Source organism: Bos grunniens, chromosome 13 (genome assembly GCF_055505025.1).
Source record: "Bos grunniens cultivar Pamir isolate PY7600 chromosome 13, Bosgru_T2T1.0, whole genome shotgun sequence".
Taxonomy (NCBI): Eukaryota; Metazoa; Chordata; class Mammalia; order Artiodactyla; family Bovidae; genus Bos; species Bos grunniens.
The window spans coordinates 62,467,706-62,495,088 of NC_141177.1; the positions used below are offsets into that span (position 1 = coordinate 62,467,706).

General features: G+C 38.2%; 1 protein-coding gene across 12 annotated transcripts in view; it reads right to left on the reverse strand.

The window, feature by feature from the left end:
- MALRD1 (MAM and LDL receptor class A domain containing 1) overlaps window positions 1–27,383 on the reverse strand; it is a 754,524-nt gene that overhangs the window by 130,662 nt on the left and 596,479 nt on the right. For all 12 annotated transcript variants that reach the window (XM_086334563.1, XM_086334560.1, XM_086334554.1 and 9 more), the window contains 2 exons: window positions 22,974–23,131; window positions 4,735–4,936 (listed from right to left, as the gene is read on the reverse strand). In XM_086334563.1, the coding sequence (XP_086190689.1) occupies window positions 4,735–4,936; window positions 22,974–23,131 (360 nt within the window). The remainder of the gene's footprint in view (window positions 1–4,734; window positions 4,937–22,973; window positions 23,132–27,383) is intronic.

Consider the following 27,383-nt stretch of genomic DNA (forward strand, 5'->3'; position numbering starts at 1 on the left):
CAGACTTTATTTTTTGGGGCTCCAAAATCACTGCAGATGGTGATTGCAGCCATGAAATTAAAAGACGCTTACTCCTTGGAAGGAAAGTTATGGCCAACCTAGATAGCATATTCAAAAGCAGAGACATTACTTTGCCAACAAAGGTTCGTCTAGTCAAGGCTCTGGCTTTTCCTGTGGTCATGTATGGATATGAGAGTTGGACTGTGAAGAAGGCTGAGCGCTGAAGAATTGATGCTTTTGAACTGTGGTATTGGAGAAGACTCTTGAGAGTCCCTTGGACTGCAAGGAGATCCAACCAGTCCATTCTGAAGGAGATTAGCCCTGGGATTTCTTTGGAAGGAATGATGCTAAAGCTGAAACTCCAGTACTTTGGCCACCTCATGTGAAGAGTTGACTCATTGGAAAAGACTCTGATGCTGGGAGGGATTGAGGGCAGGAGGAGAAGGGGATGACAGAGGATGAGATGGCTGGATGGCATCACTGATTGATGGATGTGAGTCTGATTGAACTCCGGGAGTTGGTGATGGACAGGGAGGCCTGGTGTGCTGCGATTCATGGGGTCGCAAAGAGTTGGACACGACTGAGCGACTGAACTGAACTGAACTGAACCTAGAAAGCATATTAAAAAGCAGAGACATTACTTTGCCAACAAGTATGTCTAGTCAAAGCCATTGTTTTTCCAGTAGTCATGGATGGATGTAAGAGTTGGTCTATAAAGAAAGCTGAGCTCTGAAGAATTGGTGCTTTCAAATTGTGGTGTTGGAGAAGACTCTTGAGAGTCCCTTGGACAGCAAGGATATCAAACCAGTCAGTCCTAAAGGAAATGAGTCCTAAAAATTCACTGGAAGGACTGATGCTGAAGCTGAAGTTCCAATAATTTGGCCACATGGTGCAAAGAACTGACTTTATTAGAAAAGACACTGATGCTTGGAAAGTATGAAGGCAGGAAGAGAAAGGGATGACAGAGGACAAGATGGTTGGATGGCATCACCAATTCAATGGACATGAGTTTGAGTGAGCTCTAGGCATTGGTGATGGACAGGGCAGCCTGGTGTGCTGCAGTCTATGGGTTCGCAAAGAGCCAGAACAACAGCAAGTGAACTGAACTGATTCTTTGCCCTGGACCACAGCTGTGGTCTTCACTCCTGTGTGGTGTTGGTAGGAAGCAAACACCATTAACAGTGAGGATCCTTCCTCTGAAGTGTGTGTAGAGCAGCCTATGTAAAGAAAAAGACGGCATGCTTTTCTTCTTAAACCCACCAACCTGCAGTGATGTCATACTGGTAAATTAAAATTAACCATGCTGGAGAATCGACACCAAGGAAATAGGAAAATGCTACACACGGGGCTTTTTTATTCTCTTGAGAACTAGCTTACCAGCACACCACTGAATATTTCTCAGGAATATTCATTGATGGCTCAATAAACCACATCTCTACGCCTGATGCTGCCTTCAAGTCAAATGAAACTGTCTTAGAACCATAGTTTAGAGCTAAGAGAGTTTCAATTACATTTGCTACTATTTTAAGCTTTCAAGGATGCATTGCTATCCCAATATGTCCTTAGATATTAAACTTCTGGAGAGCTGGCAGTAATATTATAGGCACATATGACTTTTCAATCTAAATTCAGGGCAGCACACAGTAGATTCACAACAAACTTTAGTTACATGGGATTCCCTGGTAGCTCAGCTCATAATCTGCCTGCAATGCAGGAAACCTCAGTTTGATTCCTGGGTCAGGAAGATCCCCTCGAGAAGGGAGCAGCTACCCACTCCAGTATTCTGCCCAGGAAAATTGAATGGACTGTATAGTCCATGAGGTCACAAAGAGTTGGATGCAACAAAGCAACTTTCCCTTCACTTTTGGTTAAATGAAGGGCAGACTTACTCAAGTTTACAAACACAGCAAGTAATGAGAAGTCTTCTATGTCTTCCCACAATGACATTTCTGCTCTAACTCCTGGACCCTCTGAACTTCCTCATCATTCTCTCTGGACTGTCTTCTTTTCTAGATCATTTTCTATCCCTTCCTTCTGCTTTCCTGATCCTCTTTTACAAATCCCATCCCCTATGATCATAAGATAGTAGAATTAAAAGAGAGAGAAGAAATTGTTTATTTCATCTCCCTGGTAATATAACATGATCTAAGGAGTTTAAATTTCTTTGAAAATTATATAAGAGTTTGGTGATACAGTCATGATTTAGACTCATGTCTCCAAATTTTTAGTATAACTGTTATCTTTCTACCTCTCAATACAGTCACACAGAGTACATTGGACAATTCACACAGCTCTATCTATTGCTGTCTCTTTCCTTTTTCCAAAACAAGGGTTAGAAAATAAGACTGGAGGCAGAGTTCATTGTTGGTAGTGAAGAGGGGTATCATATAAATTCAGTTGATGACTTTTACTTATTCATCTTTTCATTTGACATATTTATTGTTTATTCATAGGACATGTTTATTGAGTATCTCCTATTTAACAGGACTCCTCTAGGAATATAGAATACATCACTGGAGATAATATAAATGATGAAGATGATGAAAACAGACAAATATGTCCATTTTTAAATAATTTGCCTTCAAGAGAATATACCAGTCCTGGAAATGCTCCAGAGTAATACTCTCTGTTCACATCCAGAGATGGGAAAAAAGAAGAAAAATCTCTATTCAAGAATGAGGTGAGAGCTACTGTCATTTAGCAGTGATAATATAAACAAGAACTTGTGGCTGCCTATTCCCCGTGAATTCCTTATGAATTTCATTATTTTCTTTGGCACCTTGCTAGTTGCTGTCATTTTATATTTACCAAGTCAAGTTAAAAGGGATGCCCCAGGATAACATTTCTTTTTTTTGGAATTGCATTCACTCCCCAAAGATCTATTTTCTTTCAATTTAATGACAACAGCAACAACAAAAAAATGTAGCTGGAAAGATTGTTCAAAAAGAAGAACTAAAAAAGCCCAAAGTTAGTGGAAGGAAGGGAATACCAAAGATTAGAGCAGAAATAAATGAAATAGAGACTAAAAGCACAATAGAAAAGATCAGTGAAATCAAGAGCTGGTTCTTTGAAATGATAAACAAAATGACAAATCTTTAGCTAGACTCACCAAGGAAAAGAGAGGACTCAGATAAAATCATATATGAAAGAGGGGATGTTATAACCAATAACACAGAAATACAAAAGATAATGAGACTACTACATACAATAATACACCAAATACATTGGACAATCTAGAGGAAATGGATTGATTCTCAGTAACACAATCTTCCAAGACTCGTTCAGGAAGAAATAGAAAATCTGAGCTGATGGATGCTAGTAAAGAGATTGAATCAGTAATTAAAAATCTTCCAACACACCAAAGTCCAGCCAGCATAAGAAGGCTTCACAGGTGAGTTCTACAAAACATTCAAATAAGAACTAATATCAGTACTTGTCAAACTCTTCCAAAAACAGAAGAGGAGAGAACACTTTCAAACTCATTCTGTGAGGTCAGAATTATATACATAAACAAAATAAGGACACTATAAGGAAAGAAAATTATAAGTCAATATTCCTGATGAAAATGAATGAAAAATCTTCAATGAAATATTAGCAAACCAAATTAAACAACACATTATAAAGATTGTATGTAATGATCAACTGGGATATCTTCTAGGGATGGAAGGATTACTGAAAATCTGAAAGTGAGTCAGTGTGATACACCATATTAACAGAATAAAGGATAAAAATCATATGATCCTCTCCATAAATGCATAAAAGGCATTTGGCAAAATCAACATCCATTTTTCGCTAAGAATTTTCCCAAAGAAAATATAGAAGAAATGTACATCAACATAATAAAGTCCATAGAAGACAAACCCACAGCTGATGTTATACCTAATGATGAAAAGATAAACACTTTACCTCCAAAAAGATCAGGAACAAAACAAGGATGCACACTCTGTCTACTTTTATTCAATATAATATTGAAGTCCTAGCCACAGCAATCAGGGGGAAAAAAAAGTAAACAGCATCCACATTGAAATGGAAGAAGTAAAACTGTTACTATTTGCAGGTAATGTGATAGTATACATAGAAAACCCTGAGACTTCACCAAAAAAATTCCCTGTTGGAAACAATAAATAAATGCAGCAAAGTTGCAGCATACAAAATTAATGGACAGTTTGAAAGGCAATGACCCTACTCTCTAATGTTGATAAAGTGAAGGATTTTTATGAGAACAAATAGCCACTTAAATGGAAGCATCTTAAACATCAGAAACTCAGATGTTTGTTAAAGGTATGATTTCTTAGAAAAGGAGTTAATTACAAGACTTTTTTTCCTTGATGCAATAGAATAAGAGTTCTAGATTGTAATGTAGAAACAGAAGGGGAAAAGTTAATCTGGATGGAAAAGACGGGTGAGCAGAAGAGTCTTTGGGCAGTTACTGTGAACCTTTGGAAATTAAAATAAAAATAAGACAACAAAGTTATATTGAGAAAACTAAATTTTCTCTGGGTTTCTTAAAGAACTTTAGTCAAAGCTACTTTGTTGCCTAGAGGACGTGGAAATTTCATGATAAAGTTTCATGGAGAGAAACACTTTACCTCCAGCTGTGTATACTGCTCTTTCTACAATGCATGAGTAAGACGGCATGAAAAGAAACACAATTCCTCAGAAATTCCCAATTCTTTTATGTTTAGATAGCTAAAACAGTCTTTGTACAGCCCATTTTCAGAAGGAATTGCTTACCTCCAAATACACATTCTGGGGTAAAAGAGATGTCATCAAGGGCGATAAAGATGTTCTGTTTTCCACTCAAATCAGCTTCAAATGCCACTTTAAATGGACTGTTACTCGAGAGAGGAACATGTCCGTACATCCAACCAGTTCGTTTATTGCCAATCACTGACCACATAAGGATGTTTAGTCCAGATTCGTCAACGGTATACACCTAACAACAGGGAAGAAAACAAACAGAAAAAAATCAACTCTTTGTGGTTTAGGTATTAGAGGAACACGGACATCCAGGTTGTCAATGAAAGAATGGAGTCTGGCAATGTGACAACCCAATAACAATACTTCTATATGTGTAAAAGCATGGTTGCCTATGGATGTTATATTTCTTTGGTGAATCAGACCTTGTTTAGTTCTGTCATATTGATTTCTGTGTACCAACTTAGATATGGCTCCAAAGTTCAACTATTTCAAGTCTCTAAAAAGCTGGAGGAGGCGTGCAACCAGAATTTTTTACCACTTAAAAAACAACAACAACAACAAAAAAAAACAAAAAACCATGGAACAACAGACTGGTTCCAAACCGGGAAAGGAATACTTCAAGGTTGTATATTGTCACCCTGCTTATTTAACTTATATGCAGAGTACATCATGAGAAATGCTGGACTGTATGAAGCACAACCTGGAATCAAGATTGCTGGGAGAAATATCAATAACCACAGATACGCAGATGATACCATCCTTATGGCAGAAAACAAGGAAGAACTAAAGAGCCTCTTGATGAAAGTGAAAGAGGAAAGTGAAAAGTTGGCTTAACACTCAACATTCAGAAAATTAAGATCATGGCATCTGGTCCCATCACTTCATGGCAAATAGATGGGGGAAACAATGGAAAAAGTGACAGACTTTATTTTGGGGGCCCCAAAATCACTGCAGATGGTGACTGCAGCCATGAAATTAAAAGATGCTTGCTCCTTGGAAGAATTATGACCAACCTATGCTATGCTAAGTCACTTCAGTCGTGTCCGACTCTGTATGACCCCATAGACGGTAGCCTACCAGGCTCCCCCGTCCCTGGGATTCTCCAGGCAAGAACACTGGAGTGGGTTGCCATTTCTTTCTCCAACGCATGGAAGTGAAAAGTGAAAGTGAAGTCGCTCAGTCCGACTCTTAGCGACCCCATGGACTGCAACCTACCAGGCTCCTCTGTCCATGGGATTTTCCAGGCAAGAGTACTGGAGTGGGGTGCCATTGCCTTCTCCGACCTACCTAGATAGCATATTAAAAAGCAGAGATGTTACTTTGCCAACAAAGGTCTGTCTAGTCAAAGCTGGTTTTTCCAGTTTTGAAAAACTACTGGTTTTTCCAGTAGTCATATATGGATGTGAGAGTTGGACTATAAAGAAAGCTGAGCGCTGAAGAATTGATGCTTTTGAACTGTGGTGTTGGAGAAGACTCTTGAGAGTCCCTTGGACTGCAAGGAGATCCAACCAGTCCATCCTAAAGGAAATCAGTCCTGAACATTTATTGGACAGACTGATGTTGAAGCTGAAACTGCAATACTTCGGCCACCTGATGTGAATAACTGACTCATTGGAAAAGACCTTGATGCTGGGAATGATTGAAGGTGGGAAGAAAAGGGGACAACAGAGGATGAGATGGTTGGATGGCATCACCGACTTGATGGGCATAAGTTTGAGTAAGCTCTGGGAGTTGGTGATGGACAGGGAAGTCTGGTGTGCTGCAGTCCACAGAGTCACAAACAGTCAGACCCAACTGAGCAACTGAACTGAACCTAACTACAACATTAACTTCACATTCTTTGAAAGAGACAGACTATTTAGGAGTAATCAGAATCAAAGTGCCTCTTAACAGCTGAATGACCTATGTAGCATTCAATGTTAGCCTGATACCTCTAAGTTTTGTTTTGTTTTTTTTAATCCCAATTAGTAATATAACTGTACAGACTACCTTCAAAACGCCTTCAAAGGATCTTCCCTCAAAAGGAAGGAAATTTTAGACTGTAAAACTACAAACAGGAAAAAAAAAATGGAATTATTATTTGATTTACTCTTTTAGTGTATTCTGAAGAATTGTAAATATTTGGAAAAATGATTTCTGGTTCTGATGGCTAACTGAAAACATATGTTTATCTATACACCTCAAAAATGTTTCCATCCACAGAAACACTGGAAAATTAGGAGCACATCTACCAATGTACAAAAATGGTAAATTCTTTCTGGAAGTTTTAAATTAAATGAAAACTGTTGGTTGAAATTACATAAACCAAAAAAAAAAAAAAAAGAAGAAAGAAAGAAAGAAAAGAAATTACATAAACCAAACTAAGGAATTTGCAAACATCCACAGGTGAAAAAAACCCACAAAATTGACTGTTCCTAGCAGAATTCTGGAATAACTGTAAGAGATGGACAGCACAGAGAAGAATCTATACATGTGTCACCAGCTTATAATTAATCAAAGAATTCCATGAAAAGCCCGGTCAGTCATTTTGTTAGGAGTTATTGATGCAGACTTGCATACCTAGAACACAGAGGTTGGGTATATACTACTGGAGAAAGTATTTTGTTATGGTGGCCATGAGCAGAGCAAACTAATGAACACATTAAACAAAAATAATTCAATATAGTGGACTGCACAGGGATTAAGACTGAGGGTAGGAGGAGAAGGGGGCCACAGACGATAAGACGGTTGGGAGGATTATCAACTCAATGGACATCGAGCAAACTCTGAGAGATAGTGAGACAGGGAAACCTGGTATGCTGCAGTCCATGGGGTCGCAAAGTCAGACATGACTGAGTGACTGAACAACAATAGGGATTAATAAAGAGTAGTAAGCAAAGACCATGCTCTTTGATAATTATCATTGATAATTATATACTGATGATGTCAAAGGAATTTTAAAGAATACAATTGCCAGGAAAGTAGATGACGTTTACAATATGCACCTAACTTTAGTAAGTCATAGAGCTGTTTGAGAGGGTTAGTTTAGGTCAATAAAATTTTGCCAAAGGTCTTTTTTTTTTTTATTTGTGGGATAGGTAGTTTAAAGTATGCAATTAATTTTCAACAAAAATGGATAAATATTTTATAGAGATTTACTAAAAAATAAGTGTCCACTTTACAGAAAAAAATATAGCAATTAGAATGTAGAAACACAGGAAATAAGAAGAAGTAAAGGAAGTACAATCAATCTAAATGAAGACAGAGCTAACACGGTAAATAATGAAACAAACAAACAGACAAATAGAAAACGTACACAAAAAATGGTTTGTATAGATGCGAAAGAACGGCACTGATTTATCACATCTTAGATTACAGAAAAAAAAATCCAGCCATAAGCTGTTTATAACTGATGTTCAGTTCAGTTCAGTTCAGTCACTCAGCCGTGTCCGACTCTTCGTGACCTCATGAATCGCAGCACGCCAGGCCTCCCTGCCCATCACCAACTCCCGAAGTTCACTCAGACTCACGTCCATTGAGTCAGTGATGCCATCCAGCCATCTCATCCTCTGTCGTCCCCTTCTCCTCCTGCCCCCAATCCCTCCCAGCATCAGAGTCTTTTCCAATGAGTCAATTCTTCGCATGAGGTGGACAAAGTACTGGAGTTTCAGCTTCAGCATCGTTCCTTCCAAAGAAATCCCAGGGCTGATCTCCTTCAGAATGGACTGGTTGGATCTCCTTGCAGTCCAAGGGACTCTCAAGAGTCTTCTCTAACACCACAGATCAACAGCATCAATTCTTCAGCGCTCAGCCTTCTTCATAGTCCAACTTTCACATCCATACATGACCACAGGAAAAACCATAGCTTTGACTAGACGGACCTTTGTTGGCAAAATAATGTCTCTGCTTTTGAATATGCTATCTAGGTTGGTCATAACTTTCCTTCCAAGGAGTAAGCATCTTTTAATTTCATGGCTGCAGTCACCACCTGCAGTGATTTTGGAGCCCCAAAAAATAAAGTCTGACACTGTTTCCCCATCTATTTCTCATGAAGTGATGGGACTGGATGCCATGATCTTCGTTTTCTGAATGTTGAGCTTTAAGCCAACTTTTTCACTCTCCACTTTCACTTTCATCAAGAGGCTTTTGAGTTCCTCTTCACTTTCTGCCATAAGGGTGGTGTCATCTGCATATCTGAGGTTACTGATATTTCTCCCGGCAGTCTTGATTCCAGCTTGTGCTTCTTCCAGTCCAACGTTTCTCATGATGTACTCTGCATATAAGTTAAATAAGCAGGGTGACAATATACAGCCTTGCTGGACTCCTTTTCCTATTTGGAACCAGTCTGTTGTTCCATGTCCAGTTCTAACTGTTGCTTCCTGACCTGCATATAGATTTCTTAAGAGGCAGGTCAGGTGGTCTGGTATTCCCATCTCTTTCAGAATTTTCCAGTTTATTGTGATCCACACAGTCAAAGGCTTTGGCATAGTCAATAAAGCAGACATAGATGTTTTTCTGGAACTCTCTTGCTTTTTCCATGATTCAACGGATGTTGGCAATTTGATCTCTGGTTCCTCTGTCTTTTCTAAAACCAGCTTGAACATCAGGAAGTTCATGGTTCACATATTGCTGAAGCCTGGCTTGGAGAATTTTGAGCATTACTTTACTGGCATGTGAGATGAGTGCAATTGTGCGGTAGTTTGAGCATTCTTTGGCATTGCCTTTCTTTGGGATTGGAATGAAAACTGACCTTTTCCAGTCCTATGGCCACTGCTGAGTTTTCCAAATTTGCTGGCATATTGAGTGCAGCACTTTCACAGCATCATCTTTCAGGATTTGAAATAGCTCAACTGGAATTCCATCACGTCCACTAGCTTTGTTCGTAGGGATGCTTTCTAAGGCCCACTTGACTTCACATTCCAGGATGTCTGGCTCTAGATGAGTTGCTCAGTTGTGTCCAACTCTTTGTGATCCCATGGACTGTAGCACGCCAGGCTTCCCTGTCTGTCTCAAACTCTCAGAGCTTGCTCAAACTCATGTCCATTGAGTCAGTGATGCCATCCAACCATCTCATCCTTTGTCATCCCTTTCTCCTCCTGCCTTGTATCTTTCCCAGCATCAGGGTCTTTTCAAATGAGTCAGTTCTTCACATTGGTGACCAAAGTATTGGAGTTGCAGCTTCAGCATCAGTCCTTCCAAAGAATATTCAGGACTGATTTCCTTTAGGATGGACTGGTTGGATCTCCTTGCAGTCCAAGGGACTCTCAAGAGTCTTCTCCAACACCACAGTTTAAAAGCATCAATTCTTCAGCACTCAACTTTCTTTACAGTCCAACTCTCACATCCATACATGACTACTAGAAAAACCATAGCTTTGATTAGATGGACCTTTGTTGGCAAAGTATTGTCTCTGATTTTTAATATGTTGTCTAGGTTGGTCTAAGCTTTTCTTCCAAGGAGCAATTGTCGTTTAATTTCATGGCTGCAGTCACCATCTGCAGTGATTTTGGAGCACCCCCACAATAAAGTCTCTCACTGTTTCCATTGTTGGGATGAATAAGATGTTAAAGTATTTATTTTTAAAGTGGTAAGGATGTCTGTATTATAAACAAACAAAATAAGATTTCAGGTAAGTATAAAGGGGGGAATATTTAAAATTGATAAACATTATAATTCCTCTCACACATATAACTGTCTTGAATCTTCATGCATTCCACCACATGGCTTTGAAATATAGAAGCTGAGATCAATAAAAACAGAAAACCAAATTGAGACTTTATACTGGAGGAAAAATGTCTTTTTCCTAAATTGTCAAATTAAGTCAATAACAGTGAGTAAGGTTGTAGAGGATCATGATTTATCTCTGTGTTTCTATCATCTCTGTGTATCTATCTATCTTTGTTTCAACTAAGAAGCAATCATTTTCTTACACATCCATAGAAAATTTACAAAGGTATACATAAACTTAACAATGATAACAAAAGCATGTCTAATCAACAAAGAGAGGGCATAGTATTGAATCAACAGTGTTGGAATAACCAGCTTCGTATCTGGAAAGAAAATCATGAGTTTCTAACTTCTCACCACATACACACAAAATCAATTATGACTACATTAATCAGTTAGATGTGAAAATCAAAATTATGTGATAACAAACAAGTGAGAAGAATATTTTGCTATTTATGACAGGAAAAGGCTTCCTAAACAAAGCGTTAAAGCCAAAATCTATCAGGAAAATAGACTGATGGATTTCACAAAATAAAAATGGGGAAAAAAGTTGCTTTAACTATGAATATATTAAGTGTTTTTCTCTTTTTAAGAAGTAATATTCAGCTTGGGACCCAGACTTTAAAGCAGAGCTGACTTTTGGTTTTTTCTCAAGGTGACTTTGCACCTAGCTTGCTTTTAGGCAGGTGTAAGAAATATCTTCTTTTGCAAATTCCCATGTCTCTATCCTAAAACTGTGACTTGATTTTAATTTTTAGCAGCATAACTCTTCAACTTGAGGTCACTTTTCTTTTCCTGCTTTTATTATATTCTAAAGGGAAAGTCTAATTTGAAGGTCATATTCGATTAGCTCCTTCTCCTGAGTGTCAACCTTTGCATTTCACAGAGTGCCTTCTCAGCCTGCTAATTTATACTTTAATAGAAACTAACAGCAAGGTTTTTCCCATTATGAGATTTATTTTCCTATTATATACAATAAAAGATAACAGCACATGTCAGCACTGTTTCCTCTGTCTGCACTATTGAAGTATCTCTGCCATCAAGGTCTGTGCACCCACCTTTGCTAAGCTGTTAACATAAGCCCATGATTCTCACTACACAACACACTGGATGAAACATTCTGTTGGACACATTCTCCTACAGACACATTCCCCATCACAGCATCCTCAGTGTTACACGAACTGCTCAGCAAAATGCCTGGCACACCAGGTACAACCTTACTTTTCTTGTCTTCTATTCAGTAAGACCTGTCAGAAGAAATATAGGACACTGATACAGGGAGAATCTTGAAGCTATACTCAAAAAGGGAAGAAATCACTGAAAAATACTTGGGTTCATTTTAACTACTGTTCTTGCGTATTACCTGTGTCCCATTTTACAAATGACTGACACACCAGCATGCGTACACGTTGAGAATTACTGCCTTAGTACATGACTGACTATGCTTTTGCTAAAATAGTATGAAATGCTCAAATGGAGGGTATTTTCTAGAGTTTGATAAGTTTGTTTAGAGGGCAGAAATTTGCTAAGTCTGCTCATTTACACAGACTTCCTACTTGTTATGCCTGGGGATATTTGCGTGTATCGTTGTTTCCTCTGTTAAAGATTCTCTGAGGTTATTCTCAAAAGTTGCCATTGATAAGCAGTGTACCACCACTTGTAGATATAAGGACTATGAGGTTCAGCATGTAACAGGAATGAGAGCAAACTTATTAGCCTGGGACAGTTAAAATGTGTTTAATAAAAGAATAAAATTATAGACCAAATACTGATAATGCCTCTCAACAACTTTTGTAATAACACAATATCATAAAAAAGCACTTTAAAATTAAGCATTAATAATAAACAAAAGGACTAAGCAGAAAATCTGATGTGTAAATTGCCTTAAGCATGTGCCATACAAACTATAACCTATTTAATTTTGAATGCACAGTTCTATAAATATAAGTATATATTAAACTTTTTTGAATATATTTTTTCCTTCCTGACACTTAACATTTTTATCATTTATCCTTTTACTCAACATATCACTGGAAGAATTTCTATAGCACTAGTGATAATTAAGAAATAGGCCAGGTCCTTGCCTCTGTGGTAACATCACATGGTAAAAATCAGAGACTTGGGGCAAGTCATTAATTCAGGTTATCAGTTTGTAAATTACGACTTCATTGAACTAAGTGGTAATCTAGTGTCCTGATTTGTGTGAATATAATCTAAAATGGGCTTCCCTGGTGGCTAAGATGGTATAGTGTCTGCCTGCAATGCTGGAGACCTGAGTTCAATCCCTGGGTTGGGAAGATCCCCTGGAGAAGGAAATGGCAGCCCACTCCAGTACTCTTGCCTGGAAAATCCCATGGACAGAGGAGCCTGGTTGGCTACCATTCATGGGGGTTACAAAGAGTCAGACATGACTGAGTGACTTTACTTACTTACCTAAGTCTAAAATGCATTTTCCTTTATTACTAGGAACTGTTTATATACAATATTTTATTAATTCATAATTCAATTATCTATGATATTATTATACGTGGTGATAAGGGTAGTTGCCAATCGGTGTATCAGATGTCCTTTCTAGAATACCTCAAAATACCTGGCCCTCAATGATTTATTGTGCTCTGCATCACCCCTAGAGGGCCTAAGGTCATTTTGCATTTAAGAAACAAGCCTCAATTGAAGTCAGAGTCTTTTCTCTTTTTTGGCCACATGGCTTGAAAAATCTTAGTTCCCTTACCAGGGATTGAACCCAGGCCCTTGACAGTGAGAGCACAAAGTCCTATCCACTGGACTTCCAGGAAATTTCCTAAATGTCTTATTCTGAAGTTTGGAAGTCTAGAAGCAACACAGGGAATATAAAGAATTTCCTCTTGCATTGTTTGAGAGATGGGGGCCCTTGAAAGGGCCAGTTCTTCTAATAGGACAGATATAGATCAGATAACAAACCCAAGAGGACTCTGAAACTGACCAGAAAGGGCTTTGAAAAGTTTGACAAAAAGGATGTAGTCTTGGTGGCTCTTGTCCTTGAACAGCTCATTCAAAAGTTAACCTTCAAAAGCAGCAGAACAAAAGGATTAAATGTTATGTCACAGGGGCAATTATAGAAAAAAGGAATACTGATGGCACCCCTATCCAACACCAAACACACACTATACACTGAGGGTGCCATGTTCCAGTTCAGTTCAGTTCAGTCACTCAGTCGTGTCGGACTCTTTGCGACCCCATGAATTGCAGCATACCAGGCTTCCCTGTCCATCACCAACTCCCGGTATTCACTCAAACTCATGTCCATTGAGTCGGTGATGCCATCCAGCCATCTTATCCTCTGTCGTTCCCTTCTCCTCCTGCCCCCAATCCCTCCCAGCATCAAAGTCTTTCCCAGTGAGTCAACTCTTCGCATGAGGTGGCCAAAGTACTGGAGTTTCAGCTGTAGCATCATTCCTTCCAAAGAACACCCAGGACTGATCTCCTTCAGAAGGGACTGGTTGTATCTCCTTGCAGTCCAAGGGACTCTCAAGAGTCTTCTCCAACACCACAGCTCAAAAGCATCAATTCTTCAGTGCTCAGCTTTCTTCACAATCCAACTCTCGCATCCATACATGACCACTGGAAAAACCATACCCTTGACTAAACGGACCTTTGTCAGCAAAGTAATATCTCTGCTGTTCAATATGCTGTCTAGGTTGGTCATAACTTTTCTTCCAAGGAGTAAGTGTCTTTTAACTTCATGGCTGCAGTTACCATCTGCAGTGATTTTGGAGCCCCCCAAAATAAAATCTGACACTGTTTCCACTGTCCCATCTATTTCCCTTGAAGTGACAGGCCATGTTTAGGAGGATGATTTAAATAACTGTTACACCAATTTTTTTTGTTTTGTTTTGTTTTGTTTTCTGTTACATTGGTTGTTGTTGTTCAGTTGTTAAGTCATGCCCAACTCTTTGTGACCCCAGGAACTGTGGTTCACCAGGCTTCCTTGTCCTCTACTATTTTCTGGACTTTGCTTAAACTTATGCCCATTGAGTCAGTGATGCCATCCAATGCCATCATCCTCTAACTCTCCCTTCTCCTCTTGCCCTCAATTTTTCCCAGCATCAGATCTTTGCCAATGAGTTGGCTAGCTCTTCACATCAGGTAGCCAAGGTACTGGAACTTCCGTTTCTGCATCAGTCCTTCCAATGAATATTCAGGGTTGATTTCCTTTAGTATAGACTGGTTTGACCTCTTTGCTATCCAAGGGACTCTCAGGAGTCTTCTCCAACACCATAGTTTGAAAGCATCAATTCTTTGGTGCTCAGCCTTCTTTATGGTCCAACTCTCACATTTGTACATGACTACTGGGAAAACCATAGCTTTAACTATACGACATTTTATAGCAAAATGACGTCTTTGCTTTTTAATATACTTTCTAGGTTGGTCATAGTTTTTCTTCGAAGGAACAAGTGTCTTTTAATTTCATGGCTGCAGTCACCATCCGCAGTGATTTTAGAGCCCAAGAAAATAAAATTTGTCACTGTTTCACTTTTTCCCCATCTATTTGCCATGAAGTGATGGGATCAGATGCCATGATGTTCATCTTTAGAATGCTGAGTTTTAAGCCAGCTTTTTCACACTCCTCTTTTACCTCTGTCAAATTACACTAGTAATTCAAATCAAATTTATATTGAAAACCACAATATGCAGAATATAAAACAGGCAAAGTATCTTTTAAAGACCAGATTTCAATAATTATTGCAGAGAATAAAACATGATTTTGAGCAATAAAGTATGGAAAATAAAATATGCCATAAAAACCCATCTAGTTTGGGGAGGCAGTAAAGCATATTAATTAAAAGCATAGGCTGGAGCCAGTGGGTGTGGGAACATCATGGCCTGCCATCTCTTAAATAGTACTGTGACCTTGAACAAATTCCTGAAGCTTTTTCTATCTCATTTTACTCAACTGTTAAAGTGTATAGATAATGTCATTATGTTCCTCACTGGATGGTTGAGGATTCAGTTCAGTTCAGTCGCTTAGTTGTGTCCGACTCCTTGCAACCCCATGATTTGCAGCACAGCCAGGCCTCCCTGTCCATCACCAATTCCCAGAGTTCCCTCAAACTCATATCCATCAAGTTGGTGATGCCATCCAGCCATCTCATCCTCTGTTGTTCCCTTATCCTCCTGCCCCCAATCCCTCCTGGCATCAGGGTCTTTTCCAATGAGTCAGTTCTTCACATCAGATGGCCAAAATATTGGAGTTTCAGCTTCAGCATCAGTCCTTCCAATGAACACCCAGGACTGATCACATTTAGGATGGACTGGTTGGATCTCCTTGCAGTCCAAGGGACTCTCAAGAGTCTTCTCCAACACCACAGTTCAAAAGCATCAATTCTTCAGTGCTCATCCTTCTTCACAGTCCAACTCTCACATCCATACATGACCACTGGAAAAACCATAGCCTTGACTAGACAGACCTTTGTTGGCAAGGTAATGTCTCTGCTTTTTAATATGCTATCTAGGTTGGTCATAACTTTTCTTCCAAGGAGTAAGCATCTTTTACGGCTCCAATCACCATCTGCATTGATTTTGGAGCTCCCAAAAATAAAGTCTGACACTGTTTCCACTGTTTCCCCATCTATTTCCCATGAAGTGATGGGACCGGATGCCATGATCTTTGTTTTCTGAATGTTGAGCTTTAAGCCAACTTTTTCACTCTCCTCTTTCACTTTCATCAAGAGGCTTTTGAGTTCCTCTTCATTTTCTGCCATAAGAGTGGTGTCATCTGCATATCTGAGGTGATTGATATTTCTCCCAACAATCTTAATTCCAGCTTGTGCTTCTTCCAGCCCAGCATTTCTCACGATGTACTCTGCATATAAGTTAAATAAGCAGGGTGACAATATACAGCCTTGACGTACTCCTTTTCCTATTTGGAACCAGTCTGTTGTTCCATGTCCAGTTCTAACTGTTGCTTCCTGACCTGCATATAGGTTTCTTAAGAGGCAGGTCAGGTGGTCTGGTAGATTAGATCAATGTAAAGGACTTCAGTGTATAGCATATAGTAACCATCTTACATTATTCTCATTTTTTTCCCACTGCTCTTACTACTTTTCTAAATACCACATTAAAACAAAACAAAGCAAAATTTACAAGCATAAGGCCATGGCAATAATGGCTTCCTGAATAGAAGATTTACATGTTGAATTCCATATGTTTTGCAGAAATCATTTAGCTCTAAAACTCAACTTTATTTTGGTTAAGATTTTTTTTTTGATGTGGACAATTTTTAAAGTTTTTTTTTTTTTATCAAATTCAGTACAATATTGCTTCTGTTGTTTATGTTTTTTTAGTTACTTGGTGATAAGGGATGTGAAATCTTAGCTCCTCAACCAGGAATTGAACCCATACCCTTGTACTGGAAGGTGAAGTTTCACCTTAACCACTGGACTGCCTAAAACTCAACTTTAAAATAAAAACTCACTTCAACCTCATAGGCTAACTGTAAGCTTCTGGGAAGCCCCTTTAGATGTATTAACTCATGTGTTATTACTGAAAGAAGGTTTAGGATATAGTTCATTTTTCTCCCTTGAACAAAGAAAAGCTTCTATAAATTACAAAGAGCATTTTTAATTACAAAAGTTCATTTCCTTTTTGTGTCTTTAAAAAATGAGTCTAGAGGAATAAAGGGCTATTAGTTATTTGTAGGGAAATTCTCTTGTCTTGTGCCAAACTTTACCTGTTTTCATAGACATTAAATAATTCACCTGAGCTAGCATTAAATAGTAGGACAAGTCAGAAGCTAGGAGCTGAACTACTGAAACTAAATAATCACATAGGAAATTAATTTGGTTTCACTTAGGGCTTTTTTGGCAATATGTATCAGAAAACGACCAGCACCATTTTAAAGAGTGCTTTTAATTTTATATGTAGGTAGGTAATTGAAAGAAAGAAACTGACCTAGAAAATAAAGTATGTATTAGCATTGGTCCATAAATCATGAGCCTGTGAATCAGAGGATACTGAAGCCTGAATAGACATCTTATTATTCTGAATATTATTCATTCACTATCCTGAATATTACATATTTAGTATCAGGCTTTCTAGTTTCTATAAAACATTTCTTTCATCATGCAGCCTTCTACTTTGCAGGATGGATAGATGTGAATTATTTGGCTTTTTATCCTAAAAAAGTAATAGGGACATCATAATTGAATTTCACCTTGATCTCATCAACTGTATAACATTTTGATTGAGCTAACTTTATATGATGCCCTTCACTAATATACTAATAAAATTAAAGTGTGTTTTATTTAGAAGATAATCTTAATATGCCAATGAAGAGCTCAGGCTTGTTCATTATTTGTAGCAATTGTTTTCCAGTTTATTCTTACACTCCACTTTAAATCAAGCTGGGGACCCCTGGAAATCATGTAACTTGCCTTCCTGTTTCACGTCCATTTCTGATTTCCTCCTCCTACCCCCAGGTCCTATCCCTTTTCCACACAGCATATCTTCTAAATTTTCAAAGATGATATTATTATCCCTCAGTTTAATACTCTTGGCTATGGACTGAATATATCCCCTCAGATTCATAAGTTGAAGCCCAAATTCTCAATGTTTAGATTTTGGGAGATGGGGGTCTTTGGAAGGTAATTAGCTCATGAGTGTGGGGTCCTGTGGATTAGATTAGTGTTCTTTTAAGAACAGACCCAAAAAAGATGATTTCTATCCACTGGTTGAGCACACAGTGAGAGCCAGTTATCTACAAACCAGAAAGCGGGTCCACAAGAGGAACCAAACTGGCCCATACCTTGATCTTGAACTTCTGAGCTTCCAGAGCTGTGAGAAGGAAACTTCTGTTGTTTGATCCACCCACTTCATGGTAATTTGCTATAGTAGTTCAAGCTAAGACTCTCCAATGACTTTCCATGATTCTTAGAATAAAATCTAATCTCCTTACCATCCCTGCAAGGCCCTGGTTCCTACCTATCTCTGATCGTTTCTCTCTTTCTCTTGCTTACTTTGTTCCACTACAGTGGCCTTCAAATACCTTCTACTTTTGAGCTTTTCCCTTAGCTTATTTCTTCTGCCTAGAACATTCTTACTACAGTTATTCACAAGAATTGATCTTTCTAGTTTTTCAAGTCTAAATTCACACCTTGTATTTCTCAGATAGACTTTCTTACTATTCAATATAAAATAACTTTCTCAGCAGATCGTGAGTAATTATGTATTACGGGAAACTGTTTAATTTGGTCCATAGTATTACATCACAAACAGAAGTTTCATATTGGTGTTCTTTTTTTCAATTTGTTTTCTGTCTTCCTCTACTAGACAGTAAGTTTTTAAGAAGTTAATGTAAGAATGACAAATTTAAATTGGTGCTCATTCATAGTTTTTCACTGTTTTATCAGTTAATGTCTTTGAAAGATTTGTGTTTTCTTTGAGTTAGGTACCTAGACAGGGCTCAATTAGGAAACAGAAACTAATATATTTCAAATAGAGGAATTTTAACATAGGTAGTAGGTACTATGTTTATGGAAGAGATGAGAAATCACCAGGGAAATTATTTGGCAACCTATAGATTAGCATGTGTAGGAAGAAGTTTCTCCTCCAAAACCTAAAGTCAAAGGGAGGGAGTAGCAAAGTTGAGTTGCTGGAAGAAGATGGTATTTGTCAGTATCCTTGGTGGGAGTTGAACCAGGGAGGCAAGGCCTTCTGGAGTCACAGATGAGATGCAGTACAAACTCAGCTAGAGAAATATAAATATACAGAAAAAGAGAGGAGACAAAGAGGAGGAAGGCTTGTCTCCTCTTCCTGCCCTGATTTTTGGCCAGTACCTTCCTTTGGTCAAACTTATTCAGGAATGCAGCAGCAAAGGAGTCTGGGAAATGTTGTTCTCTGGGATACAGAACAGAGCACAGAAAAGCAAGAGATACATAACACTCAGCACAATTTCAGATTTGTGCTGACAAGAGACCATTCTAGCACAATCTGCTATTTGAGCTCTTTTAGGAATGCCAGGTTATTTTTAGGGCCTCATAGACACTTTAGTATGGAACTTCACTTTAGATATTTTCTTTGACATATCCTTTTTAAAGAATTTATGTTATCAATCTAAGAGATGGTTTATAATCTACCAAGTGCTCCAGAGCCACATTTGCTCTTTATTAACTCAAGAAGTGGCCTGTTTATGGATATCCTTGAGCTGTGTCTTTCAACGTTTTCAAAGGTGAAGATCCTTTAGAAAGACCCTTGTATATATTTTTCTTACTAGAAAGGCATCATATGCTTAATGTAGAAAAATTATAAAATAAATAAGAGTAAAAGTAATGAAAACAATCTTTTCATCTCACGTTTAAAGATAATTACTCTTTTCATTTTAGTGTATATCCTTTGACATATTTTTTCACATATATATATACACACACATTTATACTTATTTACATAGATTAAGGAATAGATAGTCCCACGTTAAAATATGTGAAATTAGATATATTTTTATACATTGTATAAATGTATAATACAATGTATTATACATTCTAGAATACATATTTGTAAATTTGGTTACTTTGGTTATTAATGAATCACAAATGTTTCTCTTTATTATCATTTATTCATTTACAGAATTAACTTCTCCACAGTATTTCACTGCAAGAGTGAATGTACTATATTTCACCAATTCTTAATATTTGACATTCATGTGGCTTCAAATATTCCTTTTTATAAACAACAGTGAGATGAAGACACTTATAAATAAAACATCATGCATATCTATCTTTATTTCCTTATATTTATAGATGTGGAATGTTTTGGTAAATAATATAAAAATTATAAAGCTTTTAATTTCCAAAATGCTCTTTATAATTGCATGCTGATAGCATTGAATATCTATTTATCTGCATCATGCCTCAGTGCATATTATCATTTATTATAGTCTTAAATTTTTTTAATATTAAAAAGAAGAAGTTCCTCCTCACCATAAATTTAGATAATATTATTTTGGTTACTTTAGAAAATATATACACAAAGGTGGGTTTTCAGACCCTTTGTAAGAAGCTATCTGTCCATCAGTCTTGTCAATACTGTAACTACAGATGATTCTTTCTAAGGCAACACACCAGCTGAAATACCCCTGCCAAGGAAATTTTATAAAATGTGACACTGTTATACTCAAATTAGAGATTATGAAAAAGAAAAACAGTTGCCCGTGAAAGAATAACATGCAGCTGGAAAGTCTCACTTTAAAAGAGTGGAAAGAATGGGTTTCCACTTCACTGATTCGTTCACATAATATAAAAATATGGTACACTCAGGGAGTTTTTCAGACTGGGAATAACTCAAGATTAAAAGCAACAGTTGAGAAACAGACTTGCCACAGTTACTGTGATCCATCAGAGACATGAGGATACATTACAAAAACAGTTTCTCCCTGGGTTTCTGTAACAGGAATTTTCCAACAGCAAGTAACAAAGAGAACTTGACTGACTCAGGTAAAGCAGGCTCCGGGATTTAAACAGAAACAGTCAGTCTTCCTTCTTTTGGTCCCGAATTCCTCTGTGTTCTAGCTTCTTTCTCAGACAATCTCTCTCCGCATATCGGGAAAGATGGTCCCCAAGAGCCCCAGATCTAGGCTACTTTTAGCCAGTGATTTGCAACACAGAAGACAGAGAAAGCCTCTTGTAAACATCGCATCAAATCCTGGAAGTGACTATAATTGGTTCTGCTTGGGTCACCTGTGGAGACGGTAAAAAGCCATGGGGGCAGTCAAACCTACCAAGACAATCTGGTGTTGAGGAGGGCAATTTCTCTACACAACCTGGATGTCAGCCTTACTGCAATTCCCCTCCACTATTCTTTCCAGTAGACCTCTCTGACGACAGCCGAGAGTATAAAAGCAACAGTACACTTAACGCTGCCTTCCAGTTAGAAAAAACTGTAATCATTATTTTAAGTAAGCTATCAGAAATCAAGACTTGAGATCAACACTTTCATTTCAAAGACAGTTTGGAGAAGCATGGCTAAAAACAGTGGGCTGTTTAACTAGGTAACTCAACTAGCTGACTGTCATAGTTAGGATTTAACAGGTGAATTTTGGGAGACAAAAACATTCAGCCTATAGCACTGACTGACCAGCTGGTGAATAGCTAAAGGATATACAAATGTTAGTTTTGAATCAAGAAAGCAACACTTTGTTAGAAAGTGACTGAAATCTCTGTGCATTCTGTTGAAAGGTTTCCATTTCATATTTGCTTCTGTGTGTAACAAATAACCACTGACTACTGTCCTCTTCAATTGCAGTATCTATGTTTTAAAATATCAGTGAAAACAACATATTATAGAGTCTTTTTAAGATCAGTGTTTAGGATAAAATTTAGCATAAGCAAAAGGCTAATCTACTGAATATTTATATACTACATGTAAAAACAAAACAAAAATCCAAAATTTTTTCATGATGTACAAAATACGTGTATCTAAACTGTTAAAAATGAATATCTTTCTTTGTTATTTTTACTGGTTTTTCTAGAGGAAAACAGATTTTCCACTTTCTTGCATGCTTTTATTTTTACTTGATAAGAGCTGGCTTTCCCAGCAATGGCTAGAATTGATAAGGCATTTTATTCTTTCTCTCTTTGCCTCATATTTCTCCTTAGATGTCTCTGAGTAATGCAGAAAATATAAGCAACAAGGATGTCAGATTTTTGAAATCAGATTTCTGGTCAATTGTGTAATCATGGAAAAGTTATTAAGCCACTTTGAGTTCAGTTTCTTTACTGAAAATTCTGGGAAAGCTAAACACTACCTTATTAGGTCAATGTGAGAATTAAAACTGCTAACACATATAAAGTTAAAATGAATAGCCAGAAAGATAGGAATCACTTAATAATAGCTGTTATTATTTACGAGGGACAATGTTTGAGATAATGACAAAAATTCCAAATTGTATATTTATCCCAACAACAAATGACTGCATAATTTCAAGGCAATATCACTACATATTGTGTTCTGATACACAATCTTTTAATTAGAAATTAAGATTTCAAAATTGGTTCCTAACAAGTGAAAATTTCATTCATTGATCTTTCATATGAGAAGTATAGACGCAGCAACCCGTTTATTTAAAGAGATTAGCATTTGGTGTAGATTCTTGTATTCAGTTAGTTAAAAATAAAGCAGGCGCATTGTTTTCAGTGTGAGCTGATAATATATTTATCTTAAGTGTGCTTTGCTTTTACTTTGGGGAAGAGAATCCTCTCCATTACTATCCCTCTCATCACATTTCTTCATTGTTCCTATCTAAGTTGTTATTAGAAGATACATGTAGAATCTGCCCATAATCTTTCATCTGTAGATAATCTTTTAAAGAGCGTGCACCATAATTGAGTTCAGGTGGCAGCCATGAATGAGACAAATCTTGAAGGAGATTAAGATGAATAACAGAACGGCTTGCCAGAGTCCCATTGCCCCAGAAAGAAATGAGAAATTAATAGAATCAGGATTGGTGTGGTCTGGCTACCAAAAAAAGAAAGAAATGTTTAAACACGCGCTCTGACTATGTCAGTGAAAGACAAATCTCTGTCTTCCTGTTGTACCTTTAAGACTCCTGTGCTCCCGGGATCAACCATGTAGAACCAGAACCGAACAGCACACATTCCGAGGCTTGCTGGAAAGTATTGGGAAGTGGTGATTCTTGCAGTGTATCCTTCTTTGGGGCCAGATGAGTTGACAAACAGGAAGTGCTGACCACTACCTTGAAATAGATAAACAATTTTTATTTAGTGAAATGATAAATTTTGTAGCACGAGGTAGAATATATTTAAATCGTGTATGAATTTCAGTTTTCCCCACACACACGCACGCACAGAGAAAATTAAACACAACTCACTTTCTGTCAATTATATATCAACAATATTGACTTCTTTAAACCAACATTAAAAAGAGTATCACCATGATTATGTAATTCACAAGATTCACCTTGGTATGTGACTTGTGCATAAAGATGATCAAATATTTTGTTGACTCTGAAAGTGTATTCCTTTTCTCCTACATTGCACAAACTTGTCTGTCAGTTTCAAGCAAATAAAATATTTCGTATGCTGCATGTAGAACAGGTATGGAGGGTGTTGGGACTGACTGATACTCTATGTTATTTTTGGTTGTTCCAATTCTCACACTGACCAAAGTAGCAGTGAATGGCAGATAAGAACTGCAAAGTGAAATGTAATTCTGAAATTTACCTTATTATTTTTCTGAACAATAGATAACTTCTCAACTACATTAGTATGTGAACGATCTCTCAATTTAAACACAACTGGATTTTCTTTTTCTGTAGACATCATCAAAATGCATCACAGTTACTACTTCCTCTGCGGCTTTTACTAGGGGAGAATGAAATGTGTGTGTATATATATATATATATAAACATTTCCTCAGGTTAATTATTTATTTATAGTTCTAAACAAAGTCCATTAAAATATTCTTTAGTTACAAGTATTTTTTCTTGTGGCTTTCTCAGTATTTTTACTGAGAAATACACATGTAAATCATAAATTGTGAGTTAACAGTATGCCTTTTCCAGAATGTCATATAGTTGGAATCATACAGTACATAGTCTTTTTAGATTAGCCTGTTTCAGTTAGCAATATGTACCATTTAAGGTTCTTCTGTTTCTTTTTGTGACTTGATAGCTCATTTATTATTATCACTGGATAACATTTCTTTATATGGATGCACCACAGTTTCTGTATCTGTTCACCTATGAAGGACATCCTGGTTTCTTCTCAGCTTTAGCAAATGTAAATAAAGTTTTTATAAGCATTAGTGTGTAAATTGTTGTGTGGACAGAAGTTCTCAACTCATTTGTAAATACACCAAGGTAGACAACAGCTGGATCTTACAGTAAGACTAGGTTTAGTTTTGTATGAAGCGGACAATCTATTTTCCAAAGTTGGCAGTCCCACCAGCAATGAATGAGTTCCCATTTCTTCTCATTCTTATCTGCATTTGGAGTTATCAGTGACCTGGATTTTAGCTACTGTAATAGATAATATTTATTTGTGTTCTCTGTTGAGGGCAAGTCTTGTTAGAGAGAACAGACTGTTCTGGATAAATGGCAACTTTTCTCCTCCACCAGCTCAAAGCAGAGAGGAGTTTTCTCTGATCTTTACTGTGAGAAATGGTAGGGCTCCTGAAGTTAAACCGTAAACAAGTGTGAGGACCTCTAACACTGGATATCCCCCGGGATTTTTTAATCTCTCAAATGGGTGCACATTGCTGTTGTTTAGTGGCTAAGTCATCTCCAACTCTTTCGCAACTCTGGGGACTGTAGCCCGGTAGACTCCTCTGTCCATGGGATTTCCTAGGCAGGAATACTGGAATGGGTTGCTATCTCCTGCTCCAAGGGATCTTCCTGACCCAGAAACCGAAACTGCGTCTCCTACATGGACAGATTCTTTTCCACTGAGACACCTGGGAAGCCCAGGGCACACTGAGCCTAGAGCCCTTCATCAGTTAGGGATTAGAACTTCCTCCCCCAGTTCTGATTCCTGCAGAGGTTTCTGCTCTTGAGCTTCTGCTCCAGGAAGCTGTGATTCTGTTTCTCCTATTTGGCTTCAATTTGGAGGCAGTGGTTTGCCTTTGACATCGATTCTCTAACAGATCTAAAAGAGCTGTTGATTTTTAGTTTATTCAGCTTTTTGTCTTGTTATGAGGATAGGAATAATGACTTCCAAATGACTTACATGTCAGATGAGAAAATGAAAGTGACTGGTATATATTAAAAAAAACTATTCCTTTCTGAAAGTATTTCTCTTCATTAAGGACCCTTATAATGTCTGGCAAAATAAAGAAAAAATCTTATCCAAGAAAAATAACCAAGAAACATGAAGTATGAGTTATTGCAGCAAGATTCTCCTCAATATAAAAGAGTGGTGGGAATTCCCTGATGGTCCAATGCTTGAGAAATGGGCTTCCCAGCCAGGGGACTGGGTTTGATCCCTGGTCAGGGAACTAAGATTCTGCATGCCACAACTAAGACCGATGCAGCCAAATAAGTAAATAAAGCATTTGTTTAAAAAAAGAGTGGTAGTGGAAATAATTTGAAATGCTTCCCTATTATATCTGTGAATGGTCTTCTATCTTCAACGTTCTATGAAATTTATTTTATGTGCTAGCAAGTACTGGATTAGGAAAACTGTACACACTATTTTAATCCAACAATGAAACAGTTTTCTTTCACAGTTCATTGCAAGGATGTCACTTGCTTGTTTTCTTATTTGGAAAATGAAGACATATATGTGGCATGCTCAACCAAGGTATACCTACACTTCATCTGTTAAACCCAAGAACTGTGACTTATTCCTTAAGAACATGCATTCTTTATGCTATTTTGATTAAATAAGAACATTGAAGCTTTCCCTCATCTTAATTACATTTTATACCCTTGATGACTTATAATTAGCTTAAATAATTACTCTTTTATATAGTTAAGACTTTACTGAAAACATAGTGGATGTAAAGAAATAGACTTGATCGAGTTCCAAATAAGGTAAATTAATGCTAACTGTCTGGGCTGCCATTGTTAGCTCATGCACGAGGTGGCGTGGCTCTGTCATAGGAGCCTCACTGTAGTTATGCTCTCAGCGGGGAGCAACTCTGGTTGCAGGCTTTGTGAGTGAGCACGTGGTGTGGGTGTGGCTGGTATGTAAGCCCATTATCAGTGTTCCAACCAGGGGGTGGGTCCAGCAGCAGCCACTTTGTTGGTGAACACACTGGGTGGTGGGCTGTATCACAGAATCCCATGTACCTGCAGAGAGCCCCTAGGGTGAAACATGCTGGGATTCCTTTCCAAATGGAGTATTCCGGTCCCATCTACCTCACACCACAGCTTGGAGCTGGATCTGAGCAGACAGGTCTTGGGAGAGTACTGCCGTATAGGCAACCGTGTTTCCAAGAGGCAGCACAGCCACCTCAATCCCCATAGCCACACCGCAGGCCCTATCACCAGCCTGGCATTAAGTCTGGTAGGAACAAAATGGAGAAAGGGATGCAGCATTTGAGATGTTTCTGGGTAGACCCAAGGACCCCTGCATGGTCACTTGGTGCATAGGTTCTCTGTGACCACACAGGCCTCACTTGCATTAGCGCTCACCTTCTTGGGGACAGAACATTCACACACATGAGCAACAGACTCTTATCAAACCTGACCCTCAGGGCCTCTACTCAAACAACTGGGAAGCAGACCCCATCCTTGACAGGTCTGTGACAGCCACACAGCAAAGAGGTCCGACACAACTTCCAGACAAGGCTCTTGTCACCACAACACCAGCCACACCCCCTATCAGAAGGATGACAGCCAGCACTCCCTTTGGATGTACGCCCGTCATGACTTGCAAATAGCCCTTGCACCCAAAATATTGGACTCACACAGTTTGCACAGGGATGGTTGCACATGAAAACAGCCCTTCAATACCACAGTAGTTAACTGTTTCTCCTGAATTTACAGAGACAGAGAAATTTGAGAAAAGTAAAAGTGAAGGAACTATTTCCAACTAAATAGTCAAGGCTATGGTTTTTCCAGTGGTCACGGATGGATGTGAAAGTTGGACTGTGAAGAAGGCTGAGCGCCAAAGAATTGATGCTTTTTAACTGTGTTGTTGGAGAAGACTCTTGAGAGTCCCTTGGACTGCAAGGAGATCCAACCAGTCCATCCGAAAGGAGATCAGTCCTGGGTGTTCACTGGAAGGACTGATGCTGAAGCTGAAACTCCAATACTTTGGCCACCTCATGCAAAGAGTTGACTCGTTGGAAAAGACCCTGCTGCCGGCAGGGATTAGGGACAGGAGGAGAAGGGGATGACAGAGGATGAGATGGCTGGATGGCATCACCCACTTGATGGACATGAGTTTGAGTGAATTCCGGGAGTTGGTGATGGACAGGGAGGCCTGGCGTGCTGTGATTCATGGGGTCGCAAGGAGTCGGACATGACTGAGCGACTGAACTGA